Below are 24,315 nucleotides of genomic sequence, written 5' to 3' on the forward strand. Positions count from 1 at the left end.
CATGACAAGATTCACATTAGTAGAAGCACCCTCTTCTTATAATGTCATCTTGGGGAGGCCGGCTATGAATTCTTTCAAAGCCGTGGCCTCAGCTTACCATCAAAAGATCAAATTCCCAGTGGGAGATAAGTTCGGAGAAGTCCGAGGAGATCAACCTTCTTCCCGAAAATGCTATGCCAAGACAGTGAAGGTAGATTACAAGAGGGCAAGACAGAGTGGGAAGGAAGGAGCCCAGGGGGAAGAGAAGTCTGTTCTGTGGAGGAGTCTAAAGGTGAGTATAAAGAGGTGGAGCTGGAGCTCAGGCAAACAGGGAAGTCTATTAAAATAGCCCGGGACTTAGAAGCAAGGTTGGCTGAAACATTGAAAGGTTGCCTCATTCAGAATAAGGATGTGTTCGCCTGGGCTCAGGGCGATTTGATGGGAGTTTCATCTCATGTTGCAGAGCACAAACTCAACAACATCTCTGGAGCCCGGCCTGTATTACAAAAGAAGAGGCATTTCGGGGCTGAGAAGGATAAAGTGATAGCGAAGCAAGTTCAAGAGCTACTGCGGGCCGGACACATCAAAGAAGTACAATTTCCTACTTGGTTGTCCAACGTAGTGCTGGTACCAAAAGCTAGTGGGAAGTGGCGGATGTGTGTGGATTTCCGGGATTTAAATAAAGCCTGCCCCAAGGATTGTTATCCTTTACCCCGGATTGACCAATTGGAGGATTTCACATCCGGGTGTGAATTGCTGAGCTTCATGGATGCATACCAGGGCTACCATCAAATTCCTTTAGCCCTGGAAGATCAAGAAAAAGTCAGTTTTATCACCTCGGGAGGTACTTTCTGTTACGTGGTTATGCCATTTGGTCTAAAAAATGCAGGGGCTATGTATCAGCGGATGATGGACAGAGTGTTCCGGGAACAGGTGGGTCGAAACATGGAGGTATATGTGGATGATATATTGGTGAAGTCCAGGACCCGGGATTGTTTTATACCCGACCTGGAGGAAACTTTTGCCACAGTTCGGCGGTATGGGATCAAGTTGAATCTGGCCAAGTGTATGTTTGGGGTGAAAAGTGGCAAGTTTTTGGGGTTCATGGTAACTGAACGTGGGATAGAAGTCAACCCAGAAAAAGTGAAGCTGTTGCGGGAAATGCCTTCGCCAACATCTATCAAGGAGGTACAGCGATTGACCGGCCGGATTACAGCCCTGGCTCGGTTTATAGCTCGGTCAGCTCACCGCAGCTATAATTTTTTCCAAGTGTTGCGTAAAGCCCAGAGGTTTGGCTGGACTGAGCAGTGCGAGCAGGCCTTTCAGGAGTTGAAGGAGCATCTGGCTAGCTTGCCTATCTTGGTTAAGCCAGAGCCAGGGGAAATATTGTGGATATATCTGTCTACTACTGAGAAGGCGGTCAACACTGTTTTAATAAAAGAGGAAAAGGGAGATCAGAGGCCTATGTACTACGTCAGTCATGCTTTGAAGGGGGCGGAAGTTAGATATACGGAGATTGAGAAGATGGCCCTGGCTCTGGTAATAACAGCCCGGAAATTGAGACCTTATTTCTTGTCTCACCCGGTAACTATTTTTACTAATAGCCTCCTAGGGCGAATCATGAATCATCCGGATGCCTCGGGGAGGCTCGTAAAATGGTCGATGGAGTTGGGAGAATATGACATTGAATACCAGCCGCGTAAAGCCATCAAAGCCCAGGCTTTATCCGATTTTTTGACAGAGGTGGCCACTTTTGACCAAGAGAAAGTATGGAGGGTTTTTGTAGATGGAGCCAGTGGTGTAGGGGTCATCCTGATCTCACCTACCCAGGAGAAAATCGAGATAGCCGTAAAGCTGAATTTCCAGGCCTCCAACAACGAAGCTGAATATGAGGCTGTGATAGCTGGGATGCAACGGGCTCGGGAAGTCGGGGTAAGTCATATTATAATATATTCTGACTCACAGTTGGTTGTTCAGCAAGTAAAGAAGACCTTCTGTACCCGAGAGGAGAAATTGATAAAATATTATAAGATAATTGAAGAACTCGGGGCCAGTTTCACTACTTGGAGTATAGAGCAGATACCCCGAGAAGAAAATAGGGAAGCAGATGCCTTGGCTAAAAGAGCGGTCACTGGGGAAAATGATGGTAAAGAATCCCTGGTACAGAGGGAAATGGTGGCTGCCATAGAAGCCCGGGAGCCGGTCCTCCGAGAAGATACATGGATGGCCCCGATGGTCAAGTACCTTACCCATGGGGATCTCCCGGAAGACAGAGGACAAGCCCGGGTCATACGAAGACAGGTAGCCAGATTTGCTATTTTAGGAGGAAGGCTTTATAGGCGTTCCTATCAGGGCCCTTTGCTCAAATGCTTGGGGGAAGGGGAAACAGAATATGTCTTGCGGGAAGTGCATGAGGGATTTTATGGAAACCATGGAGGGTCTATGAGTCTGGTCCGAAGGGTATTGTTGTCCGGATACTGGTGGCCCACTTTGCAGGCTGATGCATCTAAAATTTCTCGATCTTGTGAAGGATGTCAGAGGTTTGGCAATATACAGCATAGCCCGGCAAGTAGCTTGAATCCCGTATGGGCATCGTGACCCTTTGACCAATGGGGTCTGGACATAGTAGGACCTTTTCCACAAGCCCGGGCACAGAAGAAGTTCTTGCTGGTAGCCGTTGATTATTTTTCCAAGTGGGTGGAGGCAGAGCCTTTGGCAAAAATAACAGAAGCCGAAGTGATGAAGTTTTTGTGGAAGAACATAGTGTGCCGGTTTGGGCTCCCAAGGAAGTTGGTTTCGGATAATGGTAGGCAGTTTCAGGGGCAGAAATTGGCAGATTGGTGTGCCGAGATGAACATTAAGCAGGCCTTCACCTCGGTCGCCTATCCTCAAAGTAATGGTCAAACAAAAGTGACCAACCGTACTATTGTTCAATCTTTACAGGCTCGGTTGCATGGAATGGGGAAAGACTGGGTTGAGGAGATCCCAAGTGTGTTGTGGGCCTATCGAACCACTCCTCATACGGCTACACAGGAATCACCTTTTAGCCTGGTATATGGTTCGGAGGCTATTCTGCCAGTAGAGATTGGACAACCTTCAGCTCGGATTAGGGCATATGAGGATACGAAAGAAGGAGCCCGGGCACAAGAATTGGATCTCATTGAAGAGCGAAGGGAGAAAGCAGCTCGCAGAATGGAGGCCTATTGTAACGCCCCATTTTTATCTTAATTGATGTTATTTGAGATAATCAGTGATTTCAAAATTCGAGACCGGACTTTTTATTGATCAGGGTCCTTTTTGCAAAATTTGGAAATTTTAGGGACTAAAACGCAAATTATGGATTTTATATATTATCTAAACTTAGGATGATTGGTAAGTATTCCTCATCTCTTCCCCCAACCGAGAAGACTCCATTGAAGCGCCCCTTTTGTGTTTCAAGCTTTCTGATTTCAGTCCGAGCTCGATCCGGCCGTTGGAATTTAATTCTGAAGGCAGATTATCGATCACTGCAGCGAGAGCTCCGTTATATCGTAAGTTTTTCTACGATCAGATACATTCTAGTTTTTGGATGTTGTTAGAATCGTGCGAGATTTGAGTATGTTGTTCTTGACAGAGTTCTGATTGTTTATTATCTGTCGGTTTTGAGTTTGAGCGACGAATGGAATTGTTATGAATTTTCTTGTCATTTTCGAGAATGATGATTTTGAGATGTGTTGATTTTGTGTTGGGTTTGATGTTTGAGGATTGGAATGAGTATGTTGAGCTGTTGTTTTGCAGTCTGCATTTTCGGATTGGTCAGTTTATAGCCGTTATGCCGTCAGTTTGAGTTTTGGATATCGTTTCGATATTTTGATCGTATTGAGTTTTGATTGAGTTTTGATATCGATTTTGATCCGTGACTTCTTCTGATAGATTGATTGGGAGTCTTTGAAGTTGCTAGAGTTGCAGCTTTTGGCAAGTTTGGAAGAGTTGAGCCGGTATAGTATCGATGTCTTTCTATATCGATTAATGAACTTGATTGGATAGTTTTTGAATTGAGAATTGTTGTTTTCAGATTGAAGTGTTGGAACGACAAAGAAGAGGTATAAGACGACTTTGGAATGGAATGGGACGATTAACTCGAATCAAGATTGATTCGAGTGTCCTAGAAGAAATCACATACTGCATGTTTGATTGTTTATTTGATTATATGATTGAATTTATATTGAGTGCATGAGATTACATATGCATTCATGTTGAACCTTGATTTATTCAATTTGAATTAGACGATCTAGGGATTGTAGTTGAGTATCTTGGTAGGTGATTTACTACCTTGTCGAGTAGCTCACTATAATGCTCTTGAGTCTAGAGGATTAAAGCATGCCATGTCCACCTCGAGAGGAGAGTCGGTGTGATTGTGGATGTTTTTAGCCTCGGGATCCCAAACCGAAGAAAGAAAGAATAGAAGAATTTCATTTGATTATCTGAGTCTGATAATCCAGAAGTTTAAAGACATGCATATCATTTTAAATACAGTACTCTATTGGATTATTTGATTATATGGAGAACGAGTTCTTATATGACTTGATATGTTTATTTGATTACATGCCAGTCTCTTTTACTGAGAATATTATTCTCACCGGATTATCCGGTTGTTGTCTTTGTTTGTATGTGTACTTGGCAACAGGTAGGGCAGGAACGAATCAGAGACAACATGGCTAGAGGATTGAGAGAATAGAGTGAGGCTTGGATGTTAGGAGTCACTTTGTAATTGAACTCCTTTTTGTATTGAATAAGTCCGAACTAGATGGACCTTATTATGCATGCTTTATTTTGTGAGGTTTTTATAACTCATTACATATATGTTGTATCTTGTGGAATGGGATTTTGATGTTGTTATTGTGGATTGAATGGAATTGAAAATTGGAGAAGAAAACCATAATTTTCTGGGCAGAGGGTCTCGCTCGATCGGCGAATTCTTGCGGATCGAGCGAGCACCTTTATTAGCGAGACAGAGTATGTGATTTTGATGCTCGCTCGATCGGTAAGATTTTACCGATCGAGCGAGGGGTCCTAATCCTTGGACAGAGAGTTGGATCTTTTGGCCCGCTCGATCGGTAAGAGTTTACCGATCGAGCGAGCACCACATTTTTAAAAAAAAAAAAAAAATTTGAATTCTTTAATCTTATTCTTTTAATTAAGTTGATTAATTTAATTACCTGAGATTGCATGATTAGAATCTAGGCCTCACATTAAGTGGTATCAGAGCAATAAGTTCCTGGATTTTGTTCTAGAAGTGAGCGGGGTAGACCGAGTCCGCTTGACCTTGATTTCTCGCATGTGATTGATTAATTCTATGATTACAAAATATGCGAGCATGCTTTATGGATAGAAAATTTATTTGAATTACGTGACTTGGGGATTCAAATTGTTAAAACATGATTTGATTGAGATATGAACTGTATTCATGCATTGACCTGAGTTCCATCTATCGTATTGGTAAGACGACCAGAGGTTTCTTAACACTGAAATGGTGAGATGTGAATTGAATTATCCGTGTTCTAACCCCTGTCAATTTAGATGGGTACTCGAAGAAGGCTAGACATGAATACTCCACTGATTGTTCCTACTACAGAAACTCCTCCGGTTATGACTCCTCCGGTGGTACAAATGGATGAAACGATCATGCCTATGGAAGCCTTACTGAAAAGATTCAAATCCTTCAGGCCACCGTATTTGAATGGGAAAGAGAATCCGGTAGATTGTGAGAGTTGGTTTGATGATATAGATCAGCTCTTCGATTTGCTCGACTACTCTGACGACCGTAGGGTTAGATTGGTTATTCATCAACTGCAGGGAGTGGCAAAAAGTTGGTGGATGACAACCAAGAAAGCCAAAGAGTACAGAGGTACGAAAATCACTTGGGCATTTTTTAAATCTGAATTCTATAAAAGATTTTTCCCAGTTTCCTATCGAAAGGACAAAGGTGCCGAGTTTGCAAATTTGAAGCAAGGAAATATGAGTATCGAGGACTATGTTGCGAAATTTGACAGTTTACTGAGGTTCGCCCCGCATATTGCCGACAATTAGGAGTCAAAAGCAGACCAGTTCATTAACGGTTTGCACCCTGACATCTTTATTCTGGTGAATACTGGGAGGCCAGATAACTTTTCAGATGCGATGGATCAGGCTAAGGGGGCAGAAGCGGGAATGTTAAGGAAGAGGGAGAATCAGTACCAGCCTCAACAGCAACAGCAGAGGCAGTATCAAAATCAGCCGCAGATGAATGAGGGTGGTAACAGTGGTGGTGGCAAGAAGAACTATTTCCGTCCCAAAGGAAAGCAGTTCAAGAAGTCTGGAAGCAGTTCTTCGAGCTCGGGTGGTTCGAGACAGTTCAGTTCTGGTCAGGGTTCAGGATCTTCTGGAGCTTTGTGTAGCAAGTGCGGAGGACGACACTCCAGCGACCAGTGTAGGGGAATCTTTGGGAACTTCTACATCTGCCAGCAGATGGGACATTATTCCAGACAGTGTCCTCAGAAGGGTTCTGACCAGACTCAGAGTGGAAATGCCTCTCGATAGTCATCTCAACCTCAGAGGCAATCGACTGCAGTTCACTCGTTCCAACCTCAACAACAGAATCGTCAGGGAGGTAATCAAAGTTCGAATCAATCTTCCCAACCTCAGGCTAGAGTGTTTGCTCTGAACGAAGATGAGGCTCAAGCTGCACCGAATGATGTGATTACAGGTAACTGTAAGATTTTTGGTTATCCTGCTTTTATTCTGATAGATACAGGTGCTTCTCACTCCTTCTTATCTGAGAAATTTGTGTCGATGCATGCCTTGCGTTTTGAGCCTTTGTCTGCTGTAGTTTCTGTTACTTCACCTTTGGGTGGAGGAATTGTTTTGAAGAATTTCGTTAGGAATTGTGGTTTGAGTTTTGAAGGAAATTTGATCGAGTTCGACTGTATTGTACTTGGGTTGTCTGACTTTGACTGCATAGTTGGCATAGATGTTTTGACTAAGTACAGGGCTAAAGTAGATTGTTTTCAGAAGATAGTACGTTTCCGACCAGAGATGGCAGATGAATGGAGATTCTTCGGTAATGGTTCTCGTTCTAAAATTCCTTTGATATCTGTCTTATCCATAACTAGATTATTATAGAGAGGAGCCGAAGGATTCCTTGTTTATGAGATCGATATTCTGAAGTTTAGCCCTGAGCTGAACGATATACCAGTGGTTAGGGAATTCTCTGATGTGTTTGCAGATGAGATTCCGGGATTACCACCTATTCGTGAGATTGAATTTGGCATCGAACTGACGTAAGGTACTCAAACAATTTCGAAAGCTCCGTACAGAATGGCTCCGATCGAATTGAAGGAACTGAAGGAGCAGTTGGAAGACCTGATTGTCAAGGGATACATCCGACCCAGTGTATCGCCTTGGGGTGCTCCTGTCCTGTTTGTTAGAAAGAAAGATGGCTCTATGCGTCTCTGCATTGACTATTGCCAACTGAATCAGACGACAGTTAAGAACAGGTATCCTTTAGCGCGTATAGATGATCTTTTTGATCAATTGCAGGGTTCGTATATCTATTCGAAGATAGATTTGAGATCTGGGTATCACCAGCTGAGAGTTCGTGAAGAGGATGTCCCTAAGACGGCGTTTCGAACGAGGTATGGTCATTTTGAATTTCTTGTCATGCCGTTCGGTTTGACGAACGCCCCAGCGGTCTTTATGGGGTTGATGAACCGAATCTTTCAACGCTTTCTTGATGAATTTGTAATTATCTTCATTGACGATATCTTGATCTATTCTAAGAGCCGTATCGAGCATGCAGAACATTTGAGAACTGTGTTGCAGATTTTGAGGACAGAACAGTTATTCGCCAAGCTTTCGAAGTGTGAGTTTTGGCTTGATAAAGTTGTCTTTCTGGGGCACATTATTTCAGGAGATGGGATTGCTGTGGATCCCAGCAAGATAGAAGCAGTGATGAACTGGTGCAGGCCGACTTCTGTGCCAGAAATCCGCAGTTTTATGGGTTTGGTGGGTTACTATCGTAGATTTATTCAGGGTTTCTCTTCTATTGCGAAGCCTATCACCCAGCTGACTCAGAAGAATGCTCCTTTTCTGTGGACAGATGATTGTGAAGCCAGTTTTGTTAAGTTGAAGAAGAGATTAACCAGTGCTCCGATTCTTTCTATTCCATCTGGTACTGCAGGTTTCACAGTTTATTGCGATGCTTCTCATCTTGGTCTCAGAGGTATTCTTATGCAGAGGAAGCACGTGATAGCATATGCGTCAAGGCAGCTGAAACCGCACGAGACTCGCTACCCAGTTCATGATCTTGAACTTGCTGCTATTGTTTTTGCCTTGAAGATTTGGCGTCACTACTTGTACGGTGAGTCTTTTGAGATCTTTTCGGATCATAAGAGTCTTAAATACTTATTTTCACAGTCTGAGTTGAATATGAGACAGAGGAGATGGTTAGATTTGCTGAAAGACTTCGACTGCGAGATTAAGTATTACTCGGGGAAGTCGAATGCAGCTGCCGATGCTTTGAGTCGTAAGCTTTGCTCTTTATCTCTTTCGACGATCGGTGTGTCTCGTTTGATTGACGACTGTTGCAATTCTGGATTGGAGTTTGAGTCAGATAGGAATCCGATCAGAGTTTGTCCGATTTAGGCCGAGCCAGATTTGTTTGTGTCGATCAGAGAAGCACAGAAATCAGATGAGAGTATTCAGAAGTCGATAGAGAAAGTGAGATCAGGACACCAGTCTGAGTTTCAGGTCAGGGATGATGTTTTATTTGTGAATAGCCGTATTGTTGTGCCTGAGATTGATGAGTTAAGACAGCGTATTCTGAGAGAGGCGCATTGCAGTCGGTTCAGTGTTCATCCCGGAGGCCGAAAGATGTATAACGACCTGAAGAGTCAGTTTTGTTGGAAGAAGATGAAGAGTGATGTTGTGAGGTTTGTTTCCCGATGTCTGAACTGTCAGCAAGTGAAAGCCGAGAGAAAAAGGCCGGGAGGTCTTCTGCACAGTTTGTCTATTCCGGAATGGAAGTGGGATCATATCTCGATGGACTTCGTCACAAAACTACCCCGGTCTGTTCGGGGTTGTGATGCTATTTGGGTTGTGATTGATAGGTTGACGAAGTCTGCTTGTTTCATTCCGTATCGGATGACTTATCGACACGACCAGATGGCAGAGTTGTACGTCAGAGAGATCGTCAGATTGCACGGTATGCCGAGATCATTGTTTCTGACCAAGATCCTCGGTTTACTTCTCACTTCTGGCACAGTCTGCAAGAGGCTCTTGGTACTAGATTGCACTTGAGTACAACATACCATCCTCAGACCGACGGTCAATCAGAACGGACGATTCAGACTCTGGAGGATATGTTACGAGCAGTGGTGCTTGACTTTGGCACTACTTGGCAAGATTCATTGCCTCTCGTTGAGTTTTTGTACAACAACAGCTTCCAGACGAGCATAGGAATGGCACCCTTTGAAGCTTTGTACGGAAAGAAGTGCAGATCTCCTCTGTACTGGGATGAGATGTCTGAGTCCCCAGACTTGGGACCAGATATGATTCGTGATATGGTTGAGCAGGTGAAGATTATTCGATTGAGAATGAAGACTGCTCAGGACCGACAAGCGAAGTATGCGAATATCAGACGCAGACCTCTATCTTTTGATCAGGGAGACCATGTATTCTTGAAGATTTTTCCGTTTAGAGGTACTGTTAGATTTGGAAAAAGAGGAAAGTTTTCACCGAGATTCATCGGTCCGTACGAAATTTTACAGAAGATAGGCGATCTAGCTTACCGATTAGCACTTTCTCCTTCTTTATCTGGTATTCACGACGTCTTTCACGTCTTGATGTTGAGGAAATACCATCCCGATCCTTCTCATGTACTTCAGCCTGACGAAGCCGAACTTGATGAAACTCTGAGTTATTTCGAAAGACCGATTCAGATCCTTGACAGAAAGGAGAAACAGCTCAGAACCAAAACGATTCCTCTGGTGAAAGTTCAGTGGAGTCGTCACGGAGTCGAAGAAGCGATTTGGGAGACAGAATCTGACATGAGACAGAGATTTCCTGAGTTATTCATCTGATGTGAGCTTTAATTCTGTTCTTGAATTCTTAATTATCTTCTTATGAGTTGATATCGATGATTTCGAGGACGAAATCTTTTCTTAGAGGGGGAGAATTGTAATGCCCCGTTTTTATCTTAATTGATGTTATTTGAGATAATCAGTGATTTCAGAATTCGAGACCGGACTTTTTATTGATCAGGGTCCTTTTTGCAAAATTTGAAAATTTCAGGGACTAAAACGCAAATTGTGGATTTTATATATTATCTACACTTAGGATGATTGGTAAGTATTCCTCATCTCTTTCCCCAACCGAGAAAACTCCATTGAAGCGCCCCTTTTGTGTTTCAAGCTTTCTGATTTCAGTCCGAGCTCGATCCGGCCGTTGGAATTTAATTATGAAGGCAGATTATCGATCACTGCAGCGAGAGCTCCGTTATATCGTAAGTTTTTCTACGATCAGATACATTCTAGTTTTTGGATGTTGTTAGAATCGTGCGAGATTCGAGTATGTTGTTCTTGACAGAGTTCTGATTGTTTATTATCTGTCGATTTTGAGTTTGAGCGACGAATGAAATTGTTATGAATTTTCTTGTCATTTTCGAGAATGATGATTTTGAGATGTGTTGATTTTGTGTTGGGTTTGATGTTTGAGGATTGGAATGAGTATGTTGAGCTGTTGTTTTGTTGTCTGCATTTTCGGATTGGTCAGTTTATAGCCGTTATGCCGTCAGTTTGAGTTTTGGATATCGTTTCGATATTTTGATCGTATTGAGTTTTGATTGAGTTTTGATATCGATTTTGATCCGTGACTTCTTCTGATAGATTGATTGGGAGTCTTTGAAGTTGCTAGAGTTGCAGCTTTTGGCAAGTTTGGAAGAGTTGAGCCGGTATAGTATCGATGTCTTTCTATATCGATTAATGAACTTGATTGGATAGTTTTTGAATTGAGAATTGTTGTTTTCAGATTGAAGTGTTGGAACGACAAAGAAGAGGTATAAGACGACTTTGGAATGGAATGGGACGATTAACTCGAATCAAGATTGATTCGAGTGTCCTAGAAGAAATCACATACTGCATGTTTGATTGCTTATTTGATTATATGATTGAATTTATATTGAGTGCATGAGATTACATATGCATTTATATTGAGCCTTGATTTATTCAATTTGAATTAGACGATCTAGGGATTGTAGTTGAGTAGCTTGGTAGGCGATTTACTCCCTTGTTGAGTAGCTCACTATAATGCTCTTGAGTCTAGAGGATTAAAGCATGCCATGTCCACCTCGAGAGGAGAGTCGGTGTGATTGTGGATGTTTTTAGCCTCGGGATCCCAAACCGAAGAAAGAAAGAATAGAAGAATTTCATTTGATTATCTGAGTCTGATAATCCAGAAGTTTAAAGACATACATATCATTTTAAATACAGTACTCTATTGGATTATTTGATTATATGGAGAACGAGTTCTTATATGACTTGATATGTTTATTTGATTACATGTTAGTCTCTTTTACTGGGAATATTATTCTCACCGGATTATCCGGCTGTTGTCTTTGTTTGTATGTGTACTTGGCAACAGGTGGGGCAGGAATGAATCAGAGACAACATGGCTAGAGGATTGAGAGAATAGAGTGAGGCTTGGATGTTAGAAGTCACTTTGTAATTGAACTCCTTTTTGTATTGAATAAGTCCGAACTAGATGGACCTTATTATGCATGCTTTATTTTGTGAGGTTTGTATAACTCATTACATATATGTTGTATCTTGTGGAATGGGATTTTGATGTTGTTATTGTGGATTGAATGGAATTGAAAATTGGAGAAGAAAACCAGAATTTTCTGGGCAGAGGGTCTCGCTCGATCGACGAATTCTTGCGGATCGAGCGAGCACCTTTATTAGCGAGACAGAGTATGTGATTTTGATGCTCGCTCGATCGGTAAGATTTTACCGATCGAGCGAGGGGTCCTAATCCTTGGACAGAGAGTTGGATCTTTTGGCCCGCTCGATCGGTAAGAGTTTATCGATCGAGCGAGCACCACCTTTTAAAAAAAAAAAATTTTTTTTGAATTCTTTAATCTTATTCTTTTAATTAAGTTGATTAATTTAATTACCTGAGATTGCATGATTAGAATCTAGGCCTCACACCTATAGAGCTCGGGTGATGAGAGCCTATAATCGAAAAGTCAAACCTCGGGAATTACAGGAAGGAGGGTTGGTATTGAAGAGAGTTAATCCAGCGGGGGAAGTGGGGAAGCTAGATGCCCGATGGGAGGGGCCATACAAGCTTATCAGAAAGGTCGGTGCTAATACTTGGTACCTACTATATAGTCAGGGACGCCCCCTCAAACGACCATGGAATGCTTTACATTTGAAGAAATATTTTATGTAGTGTTTTGTATTTGATGTTTATTAATGAAGGAGTTTATTCATTAAAGAAGGTTTTCTATTATCTAAGTCCGGGAGGTTCCAGGCCCCGGCACCTATCTTAAGCCCAAGGCATATATAAGCCCTTGGCATTATATAAGCACGGGAGGTTCCAGACCCCGGCACCCATCTTAAAGCCCAAGGCATATATAAGCCCTTGGCATTATATAAGCCCGGGAGGTTCCAGGCCCCGGCACCCATCTTAAGCCCAAGACATATATAAGCCCTTGGTATTATATAAGCCCGGGAGGTTCCCCGACACCCATCTTAAGCCCAAGGCATATATAAGCCCTTGGCATTATATAAGCCCGGGAGGTTTCAGGCCCCGGCACCCATTTTAAGCCCAAGGCATATATAAGCCCTTGACATTATATAAGCCCGGGAGGTTCCAGGCCCCGACACTCATCTTAAGCCCAAGGCATATATAAGCCCTTGGCATTATATAAGCCCGGGAAGTTCCAGGCCTCGGCACCCATCTTAAGCCCAAGGCATATATAAGCCCTTGGCATTATATAAGCCCGGGAGGTTCCAGGTCCCGGCAGCCATCTTAAGCCCAAGGCATATATATGCCCTTGGCATTATATAAGCCCGGGAGGTTCCAGGCCCCGGCACCCATCTTAAGCCCAAGGCATATATAAGCCCTTGGCATTATATAAGCCCGGGAGGTTCCAGGCCCCGGCACCCATCTTAAGCCCAAGGCATATATAAGCCCTTGGCATTATATAAGCCTGGGAGGTTCCAGGCCCCGGCACCCATCTTAAGCCCAAGGCATATATAAGCCCAGGAAGTTCCAGGCGGGGCACCCATTTTTAGCCCAAGGCATATATAAGCCTGGGAGGTTCCAGGTCCTGGCACCCAGTGGAACCCAAAGAAAGACAAGCTTTGTTCTGTTATGGTGGGGAAGGATTCAAATATTCAATACATCACACAATGAAGAAGTTGTGAATAGCATTAATAATAAAGGATTACAAGAGGTGGGGCTCTTACGGCCCAATTACAAAAAATATTTCAAACTGCGGGGTTATCAGAAGGGCTCCCGTCTTCCGTTGTCATAGCTCCTTTAGCCGGGGCCGTCTCTGCATCTTCAGCTCCTTTGGCACTAGGAAGAGAGTCAATGGCCTTGTCCAAATCCGGGAAATCCTTTTTATCAGAAGGCCACAGGCCGACCTCTTCAAATTTATCTCGGCACTTGTAAAAGCCGGTCTGGAAAAAGGAGTATGACTTGTCCACTACCGCTTCTTGGAATTCGGCAGATGAAAGGAAAGAGGCCTTCAGCTCTTCTTCTGATTTCAGGCGGCTTTCCAGCGCGGACACTGCCTTCTCAGCCTTGTCCTTTGCAAGAGTCGCCTCAGTTTGAGCTTCTGTAGCTTGGCTCTCCGCCACGATCAGAGCATCTCGGGTTTGCCCCAGATTGGTCTCAGCACGTTCAAGATTCACTTGAGCAGAGTGAAGAGATTGTTCAGCCATCCCTAGAGCAGACTGGAGGCTAGAAACCACTTGATCATGAGTCTGCCTTATCATCATCAGCTCTTGCTCCAGTCTTTTATTTTCCTCCGCAGCAGCACGTGACCTCTCAGCCTCCACATGTGCCCGATCTGTTTTGATCCGATCAAATCGGTTTGCATCTTCGTAGCTGTCCACCAGCATATGCAGTCCCTGAAAGCATAGGTGTCAGAAAGGAAAAGCGGAATACCATTAAACTTAGAAATAGAAAACTTACGGATAGAACACGGTTGGTGCCTTCAAAATATTTAGCATTGGGGCCCCGGTGGTAGAGATGGTTTTGCTCCGCAGGAGTCAGGAGGTCTTTTAGTAACCTCACTCCTCGACCAGAGGCGCCGGCCTGGAATATACTTTCCTTGGCACCTGGAGGGCTTGAGCCCGGCGCGGCCTGGTAAAATGGGGCCAAGGGCTGGAAGGAGAGGGAAAGGGGAGACACCTCTTCCGGATCATTGAGAATGACCATTTCTGGCTCCCCTATAGCCTTCCTCTTCCACGTCAACGGAGAGGAAGGACCTGCAGTAAAAAGGGCCTGATCATTCGCCACCCCGGTCTCCACAGGTGGGACCAAAAAAGGATCAACAGAGGGTGAAGGAGCGGAGGCTACGGGGATGGTAGCAGCAGTAGCAATCTCCTGACCCTGAGCTTGTTGGGCCCTGCGTTCCTCCGCCAATTGAAGGACTCTGGCTTTCCTAGCCGCATCCGCAGCCCGGGCCCCTTCTTTCTCTTGGGCAGCTGCCTTCTCGGCTGCCCGTTTTTGAGCGAAAGCCTGCTTCATTAGTCGGGATTTTTTCTTCTTCGGGGCTGGTTCGGCTGTACAAAACATCAAGGGAGAAAGTTGGAATATTAGAAACAGCATGTAAGATAAGCAAGTACATGATAACGGTAAAGCATACCAGAGACCGGGGCCGAGTCATCATACTCATCAATAATCCGGTCTACCGGATCAGCTACCCGGGCACCCAACCCGTAATCATTCAAGATTTTCTCCTCCAGGAGAGGGGCTGAAGAAAACTTCTGGTTTTCCACTAGCTCTTGAGATCGGAGATAGGGTTCTTCCAGTTTATAATTCTTAGGGAGTTCGGGCTGAAGAGGAAGGGCTGTCAAGAATTGGGTAGGTCTGGTTCAGGCGCTAGGAAGCTGAACATAAAAGAACCTTTCTTTCCATCCCTTCCAAGAGGAAGGGGTGTCATCTAGAAAGCGGGCATTTTGCCGGGCATTCAAAGAGAAGGTCATTTCAGTGAAACGACAGGCATAATAATAGTGAAAGACGAGATGGGTGATGGCCAAATTGTTTGCTTTGAAAAGGACGTAAGTGGCAGCCATCATGCGAAAAGCATTTGGATGAAATTGGTTCAGAGGAACCTTGTAAAAGCAGCAATTTTATAGTAGAAAGGATGAATAGGGAAACGAAGCCCATTCCTGAGCTGTTCCCTGAAGAAGGTATAAAACCCCTCGGGCGGCTGGTCAGCCCGGCCCAGGGGCCCGGGAATGCGGATAGAATACGCAAGAGGGATGTTACCCATAAGTCGAAGCTCCTCTATGGACTCTGGGCGTAGGGTACTGGTAAATTGGGAGAACCAGGGACCTTCGGGGCTTGGTTTAGGAAGGAGGGTTAGAGCCGTAGGGTGAGTCACTTTGGCTTTGCCCTTATCTTTAGAAGACCCGATCTTGGCTTTCTTCGGGCGAGAGGAGGAGGGGGCTAGGGTTGGGTGGGCACTGGAGGTAATAGGAGGAGGAGAATCAGGGCGTAGAGCCGCCGATTCTACGCTACCGGAGCCATGGGCGTTGGCACCAGAGGTTGACGATGTCGATTCAGACATGGTCGCGAAGAAAAACAGGGGAATGTAGTAGGGATTGGATGAAAACTTACAAGAAGGTGAGTACACACGAACGGAGGTCGGAGAAATCGCCGAGGGGTAGCAGCCGGAAAAATTGGAGGTAAATGTGCGAAGAGGAAGAAAGTGAGCTGTGGAAAAGGAGATGACTTATATATAGAGAATCACGGTGAATCTAGGCCGTGGATTTCAAAACAATCCAATGGTGGGGGTGAGCTTGGGAAGTTGAACCGGGCAGGGTAATGATGATGTGGGCAAGTGAAAGGACAGGTAACGGCCACTGACCCCTGCCCGTCTTTTCAAATTTTAGGGTTGACGTCAGCCCTATCACATTTTCGGAAAATTTCAAAATATTTTTCTCCCATCCATTAAGAGAGAAGCATTAGGAGTAGTGATACCCTGAAAGGCCAGGGGTGTCAGGGCTATGAAAAGAAAGGGTAGCAGGGCTGTTAGTCAGGACAGCGAGTAAGACTCTAGCCCGACTATTTTTGGGAGGAGTAGTGATACCCTGAAAGGCCAGGGGTGTCAGAGCTGTATTAAAGCAAGGGTAGCAGGGCTGTTAGTCAGGACAGCGAGTAAGACTCTAGCCCGACTATTTTTGGGAGGAGTAGTGATACCCTGAAAGGCCAGGGGTGTCAGGGCTATATTAAAGCAAGGGTAGCAGGGCTGTTAGTCAGAACAACGAGTAAGACTCTAGCCCGACTATTTTTGAAAGGAGTAGTGATATCCTGGTAAGCCAGGGGTGGAAGGGCCAGGAAAGGCCAGGGGTGTCAGGGCTGTATTAAAGCAGGCTAGGAGCTTCAGGATCCCGGGAGACCAGATCTGCATGACTTAGACAATGCCCATGTCTCAAGGGCATGATCCCCACGACTGCCATAATCCCGAGCCTTCCGGCTCCATCGTGCGTCACAGGTAAACGTGGGTAACTCCTGCACCCACGATCCAAATCGTGGCCACTATCCTGGAAATGCGGAGTGACTCTCTCACTCCAAGGCCTATAAATACCTGGCCACAGGCATTTGTAGAGGTATGTTCATCTAAAATCCCAAAGCACTATACTCATTTTTCCTAAAAGCCCACTCTATTTCTAAGTCTGACTTAAGCATCGAAGTGGCCCCGCCGAAAAACCTTCCGGCGCCCCACTAACGTGCTTTCATTCTTTTCCCTTGTGTGTAGATCATCCCGATCCAGGAGGGACAAACCACATTTTACACCTACCAGCCCGGTCATCACGTCAGGCCCACTTCACTACCCTGACAACCCGGGCCCCGGTTTGATAAACCATCATCAATATACATGGTTATTTGAAATTTTTTCTTCGTTACAAATATTATTTTATTAATTTTAGAGTTTTTAATTAATTTATTTATTTTATAAAAAATATATAATTATAACTAATATTTTGAATATATTTATATAGTTATTTATTTTTCAAACGACGATAATACATTTTTTTCTATTTATATAATTTTTTTAGGTTTTTATAATTTAAAATATATTATTAATTATATTAAATTATATAAACGGTTTTTTGGTCCGACTGTGCGGTAAAAAAAAATTTGACCGATTGGATCGTTTTTTAAGTTAGATCGGTTCGATCACTGACCTGATTATAAAAATATTGTTTAAATGAAAAAGAACTAAATACCAAAACATAACTTAACTTACAAGGCCAAAATCTAAAATTGAATACTTACATGACCAAATCACAAAACAAAAAACTTACAAGACTATTTTGACTATTATTCCTTTTATAAAAGTTCAATTGTATTACAAACTTTTTCCAAATATGTAGAACAACTATAGATGCAAATATAAAACCAAAAAATAATAATGATAAAATTGAATATATATATATATATATATATATATATATAAAATATAAATGTATATACAATGAAGAGTTGGGGTTTCAAACCCCGACTCCTCGAAAATAACAAATGAGGAGTCGGGGTCTCAAACCCCAATTCCTCAATGAAGAGGGGTCTCAAACTCCATATTATTATATTTTTTTAAAATTTTAAAATTTGTTATATTTGTTTAAAAAAAATTTAAATTTATTATATTTATTTAAATAACCCGGAGTTAGGAGGTACTTAAATTATTTTATTAGTTTCAGTTTTATATATAAACGAAATTATACAAATGAATCATGTATTTAAATTATTTTGCTTTTTTTTTTTTCAAATATTTTAGTGACATGTCAACCAATGTTTAAGGGTCTCTTGTTATATTTCCGAGATACGTCAACTCTATCTTATATTTATACTATTTATATTATTATATAAAGATTGAGTGTTTTATAGTAATTGTTTTTCGATATATTATCTTTCTACCCTTTTTTGTATGTTTTTTTCTCAACATATTTTTTTCATTAACCTTTTCCACCTTTTTTTTCAATCAATCTGTATCGTATTAAATTTTTTTATATTATCTTACTAATAATAAATTTTTAACTACTAAATAATACATTATTTTATTAAAAAAATTTATAAAATATTCATATATCATATAACTCACGCAACCGACTGGTGTTAGATTTGGAAAAATCGATGCTGCAGCAGCGTGTCAGTTTTTGGGCCCCACATGCGGGCCCACAAAATTGGCCAATAAAAAATTGACACGTCATGTTCATGGGTGACATCGACACTTGGAGTACTTCTTCCCTATCATGTGGTCAAATATTAATTCTTGGATCATCCACACACATGTTAATTTCCATAAAAATACAAGGACCCACATGATCTAATGACGTTGAATCAAGGGTGAAATGCTATGTAAAAATACAAAAACCCACATGATATAAAGACATTGAATCAGGAGGTGAAATACTGCTATAGACTAACCCATGAAAGTGGGGTACCCACCATTTTCTCTTATTGAATCCGTTTGAGAGTATTGCAGCGTTGAACTGAATTTTCGGGCAAGAGGGAGATAGAGATATAATGGCTCTCTCTCTCATCTCCTTATCCTCAAATTCCATGTTTTTATCTCCATCCCCCACTCCTCCTCTTCCCACATGCAACTCTCCCCGTAAATGTATTCGTTCTCACTTTCGTTTTCATCCCAATTCGATTTCTCGTTTTTCTTCTATGCCGATTAGTGGAGATGAATTTGCGGGCAATAGGTATGATTCTGATGGGCTAGGAGAATCTTCTTCTGAAAACGACGATAATTCCCCCCGCCGTGAATTATGTAGGGACTCTTCTGCCGCCGCCCTTCCTGAAAGATGGCATGTTTTGGGCCTCGGCCAGGCCATGGTAAATTTCCTTCTTTTAAATTCTAGCTATTATTCTTGTGCTATTGGGTTTCAGATTTTTACTTAACAAGGGTATTTGAAATCCTTTTATCCAAATTCACTAGCTGTAAGTAGAATCAAATAACATGGATGGAGGTGGTTATTGACTGATTGGGTTTCAATTACTATCTATTCGCTAGCAAGTGTTTCGAAGCATTGATTTTCGTTTAAAAGAACAGAGCTTGAGGAAGTTTTCCAGTCAAGCAGTTCAATGCTCATGCTTCTGGTTTTTTGAAAAGTCAAAACTTAGTTTTTTTTTTTTTTTTTTTTTGGAACAATGGTAGGTCGATTTTTCTGGCGTGGTTGACTATGATTTTCTGGATAGACTTGAATTAGAGAAGGGCTCTAGGAAAGTAGTGAATCATGAAGAAAGGGGTAGAATTTTGCGGGCTATGGATGGACGAAACTACATGGCTGCAGCTGGTGGTTCTCTTTCAAATAGTTTGGTGGCCTTGGCAAGGCTTGGTGGGCAATCTGTTGGAGGCCCTGTGCTAAATGTTGCTATGGCTGGCAGCGTTGGAAGTGATCCTTTAGGTGGATTCTATAGGTAGGTTTTCTTTGCATATAATTTTATGTTTTTAGCTCTCAGATAAAAATCGGTTGTCATCAAACGGTGTTCCTTGCATTTTCTAGTATTAATACATTTGCATTTTCCAGCTGCGTGATTAACTTTTCCTAAGTTAGGAATTTTGCATTTTGTGATGCCTTTTCCCCACCAGAATCTCGAGTGGCCCAGGCCACTGGACAGCGCAAGTTGTCCACCGTGATCAAACTATTTACGACCAGGTTTGGACTCAGTTAACATGCACGAGGCAAATAAATTTGGAGATTCTCATTTCAAACTTCCAAAATTAATGAATTTTAAAACATATTTTAAATGAAACCATGCAAATAAATTTTCGGAACAAGGTCTAACTGCCGGATAAATGACAGAGACATATAATGGATGGAATGGAACTTAAACATCCGAATAGGAACTATTAGAACACAAATGGAACACAATTTAATGATGGCATTTAAGAACTGTTATTACTAACCCGAGAACTAGGTGGTTGTATCTGTTCATGAAAAACGAAATAAACAAATATGAGATAATTTATAACTCTGCATCTTAATAAAAAAAATAAACAATCTTAAACTTCGGTGGTGGAGATCATGTGTTTTAAGTCTTAGGAAACTCTCCCCAGTTCTAATATTCCGACTTTTGGCTTTTCAATCCTTAGCTCCCAATATCACGGTCTGAACCCATGTGGGCAAATGGTGAGTTGCCAATTCAACAAGGACAAGTGGCAAACAACAATAAAATGATCACAGAAAAATTTTATAACATATATTAGACAATTTGTAGAAACGAACACAACCGAACATTTGTTGACCCTTACAGATTTTGTTTAGATCAAAACTTTGGTGAGTAGATATAAGTTTTATTTTCTGCACTAGTGAAGGATGGATCTCCCTTCAGGAATGAGCAGCTGACTGCTACTATTTTACCAATTTCTGTGTATTTGACAAATTACAGACTCTTCTCTGACTGCTTAGTAATCGGTTAGGAAGATTGCAATTTGAGTCCGATTGGTTGGCCAGTTTTAGGTTTTCATCTTGTATTTTGTCAAAGTTTGGTTTCCTCCCAATAACTTGAATTTTTTTGCTTTGGTCCTTTTTTGGTTTATTTGGCGTCGATGTTTCTCCACTTGACACATTTGGAAAGAATAAAATATATTTTACGCACGTTGAAACATAGTTTTTGGATTGATTTTAATGTGTAATATAGACTTTATTTTTGTCACATGAGTTACATAGAAGAGCATCGGTAAGTTTAATGTGGCTAATATTTTAAATAGCTTTGTTCTCGTCACATGTGCTACGTAGGAGAGAATCGATGTCAAATAAAAAATATTTGGTGTATTTAGTGGTCTCACACAAACAAAAAATCGAAGTTATTGGATGAAAACCAAAATTTGACAAATTACAACCAGGCCCAAAACAGGCCAACTTACAGGACTAAAATTGCAATTTTCATTAATCAATAGTTCATCACGGATAGCACATAGAAATTTGCTGACTGTTACAGATTTTACTCAGATCTAAACTTCGGCGAGCAAATGTAAATTTCCTTTCTGCGCCGGTGAAGGATGGGACTACTGGAACAGTTATTGTTTTAACAACTCCTGATGCTCAACGGACAATGCTTTCATACCAGGTAAAATAACATTTTTGTAGCTTACAAAATTCAGGAGTTCTAGAAATTAAACAAGGCTGTGCAATAACCTAGCTGGGTACCACATTTCTATACAGCGCTTAAGGTGAACAGTTGTTTTTATTGAACGTTTCTATTTAGATGAGTATGGAAAACTAATGGAAGCACTTATTCTCCCAAGCTCCCTAATTTGTGCTGCATTCTAAACCGCAGTTTTTACTAGCACAACCGCATAAAACTAATATACTGTGAGGACCACAAGTCAAAAAATACTACTGTGTCCCTTTTTAGTTTATAATTGCTACATTGTGGCAAAGTTTTAATTTGGAAACTACCTTAATCTATTGATTATTTGAAAGTTGTTAGAAAATAGAACTTTAAACCAATCGTATTATATATAGATTAGTGTTTCTAAAAAATTTCAAGACAAATGAGTTCTATTGTTGAAAATTAGTTTTGCGCCGTCGGCTGTAGGAAACTAGGAATGTGACATTTAATTAGGCACTGAGGAAGTACTTTTTTTTTACTGGCACAATTGACAATTCAACCACCTTGTGGAAAAGATTCAGTCATGAGTTTCATCCGATGCTATTGATTATTCTCCAAGTCACGAGTCATCTAAAAAAGTTCCAGATTCAATATTTCTTTCAATTATAAAGTAGTGATGAACTTCAAACTAATTATACTTTTTAATGATCTGTGTGTGTTATCACAGTTATTGGGCCTGTCGTCAATATTTTTCAACTTCTCATATTGTGTAAAACAAGATAGTTCCATGGGTTTCTCAATCTCTGTTTTGTTAAATCAGGGTACATCTTCAAGGGTAAACTATGATCCCTCCTTGGCCAGCTTGATTTCCAAAACAAGTATATTAATCATTGAAGGATACTTGTTTGAATTTCCTGACACAATCAAAACAATTACCATGGCATGTGAGGAAGCCCGAAGGTGTGGTGCTTTTGTTGCCATCACGGCATCAGATGTCACGTGCATTGAGAAACATTATGATGATTTCTGGTAAACATTACACCCACCTTACATTGCTACATTTATCAACTGAAAAAACCACTCAATTGATTGTACAATTGAATAACCACTTGATGGCTGCGTGGATTAATTATGAGAATAGGCATTGCTCTCATGATAGCTGACTGTGTTGTCATGAATCAAACAAATGTAATATCAAACGTCATGATATGCTTGTCATAAACGCTTTCATGTTATATGACTTTTCTAATGGAAATTATTTATTGCGATTGGTAATCTCTTTTTTGGGCTTATCATGTGGAATTATTTAAATAGAAGCTCAAGTGGATTGTGATTTGTATGCACACCACCTGAGACGTGTTGAATGCCAACTCCCTGAAATAAGGGACTGTTGGTCGATGAATTTCAAAATCCCTCTTTATGAATAGATAAAACTACATTGTCTCAAAAAAAAAAAACTACCATGTCTGAAAAAAGATGGTTGTGCTTCTCTCATTTTGTTTCTATTGAAGTGCATCGTAGATTTTTTACCTAAGACCTGAAAACGGAAAACTGTGTCTAAAAAAAATTTGTTCAAAAAAAAACAGAGAAATGCATCCACATAGTTTGTGAGGATGTATCTGCGTTGTGATTATTTCATTAATCGTGAAAAGATATTGGTACCATTCCCTACAATGTTCTTACTCTATTGCATCCACCTGAAATGAAAAATGAGCCAATCTACGCTATGATTATTTTATCGAATTAATCTGACGCCTGAACTGTATTGGATAGGAATATAATGGAAAACTATGCCGACATTATCTTTGCAAACAGCGACGAAGCAAGAACTTTTTGTGATTTTTCCTCAAAAGAAAGCCCTGCTTTGGCCTCAAGGTACCTGAGCCATTTCGTTCCATATGTTTCGGTGACAGATGGTCCTAGAGGTTCTTATATCGGTGTGAAGGGGGAGGCTGTTTACATCCCGCCTTCACCTTGTGTTCCAGTGGATACCTGTGGAGCAGGGGATGCTTATGCATCTGGAATATTGTATGGTCTATTACGTGGCATATATGATTTGAGAGATATGGGTAAACTAGCTGCTAAAGTTGCATCTGTGGTAGTTTCGCAACAAGGAACGCGGTTGAAGGTACACGATGCTATAAAGATAGCGGAGTCATTTGCATTCCATCATGAAAGCTCCACAATCTTCTCAGATGTAGGTTCCGATCAAATTTCCAGCTTCTAATTTGATTTTACTTGAATGATGGAAAAGTAAAAAATATCACTTAACATGCTAATCTCTATATTGGACCATTATATTTTTATTTGATAGCTTTTTCTTATTTTTCTTGCCAATTCGAAATGTTTGTATTCATTTGTTGTTGTAGTTGCATAAACTTGCGGTTTCAAATTCATTCATTTGATGCCATAAGGTTTAGAGTTGTACCAGAATGCTTTACAAATGTAGCTAGCTGCATGACCTCTTTGTATCATGAGATATTGAATTTCTTGAAATTTTTAGCTAAAAGGATATGTAGAATATGCAATCGTCGTCTTGATTTACTTGATTAACTAATATTGTTCTCACTTCTCAGTTAAAATAGAAGATCAAGTCTTCAAATTTAGATAGATGCTGGGATTTTTCCTTCGATTTTTTTAATGCTGCAATCTCGCCGAAAATCCCTAAACCCGTTCTCATTATGTCCTCTCTCTGAAAAATACGGAGGGGTTAGTCCCCAATCTGCTAGAAATCTTTGTTTTAGATCGCCAGTGCTCCAGGTGCATGAAAATACTATTTTATTTTTATTTTAAAATAAATATTACATTATTCATACATTTTCTCATTTAACTCTTCTCTCAGCCTCTCTTCTCTCCTCTCATCAACCCCTATTATTTCAGAAACAATCACAACAATAGTAAATGGTTGTTGAGAGTAGAAGAAGACAATGACCCAAAGTTTTGAGCATGAGACAATCTTTGTTGCTTTTGTGGAGAGAAGGAAGATGGCTTTCTTCTTTGGAAGGTCTAGTATCT

The 24,315-nt window shown here is 41.3% G+C and overlaps 1 protein-coding gene across 1 annotated transcript; it reads left to right on the forward strand.

Moving 5' to 3' along the window:
* Window positions 1-18,689: 18,689 nt before the first annotated feature.
* On the forward strand, window positions 18,690-23,831 carry LOC140865213 (uncharacterized). The gene is made up of 5 exons (XM_073269778.1): window positions 18,690-19,077; window positions 19,400-19,662; window positions 21,198-21,315; window positions 22,121-22,329; window positions 23,074-23,831. The coding sequence occupies exons 1-5, from the start codon at window positions 18,763-18,765 to the stop codon at window positions 23,525-23,527; spliced, it is 1,359 nt and encodes a 452-aa protein (XP_073125879.1). The 5' UTR covers window positions 18,690-18,762; the 3' UTR covers window positions 23,528-23,831.
* Window positions 23,832-24,315: the final 484 nt, after the last annotated feature.

Source organism: Henckelia pumila, chromosome 4 (assembly GCF_033568475.1).
Source record: "Henckelia pumila isolate YLH828 chromosome 4, ASM3356847v2, whole genome shotgun sequence".
Lineage (NCBI taxonomy): Eukaryota > Viridiplantae > Streptophyta > Magnoliopsida > Lamiales > Gesneriaceae > Henckelia > Henckelia pumila.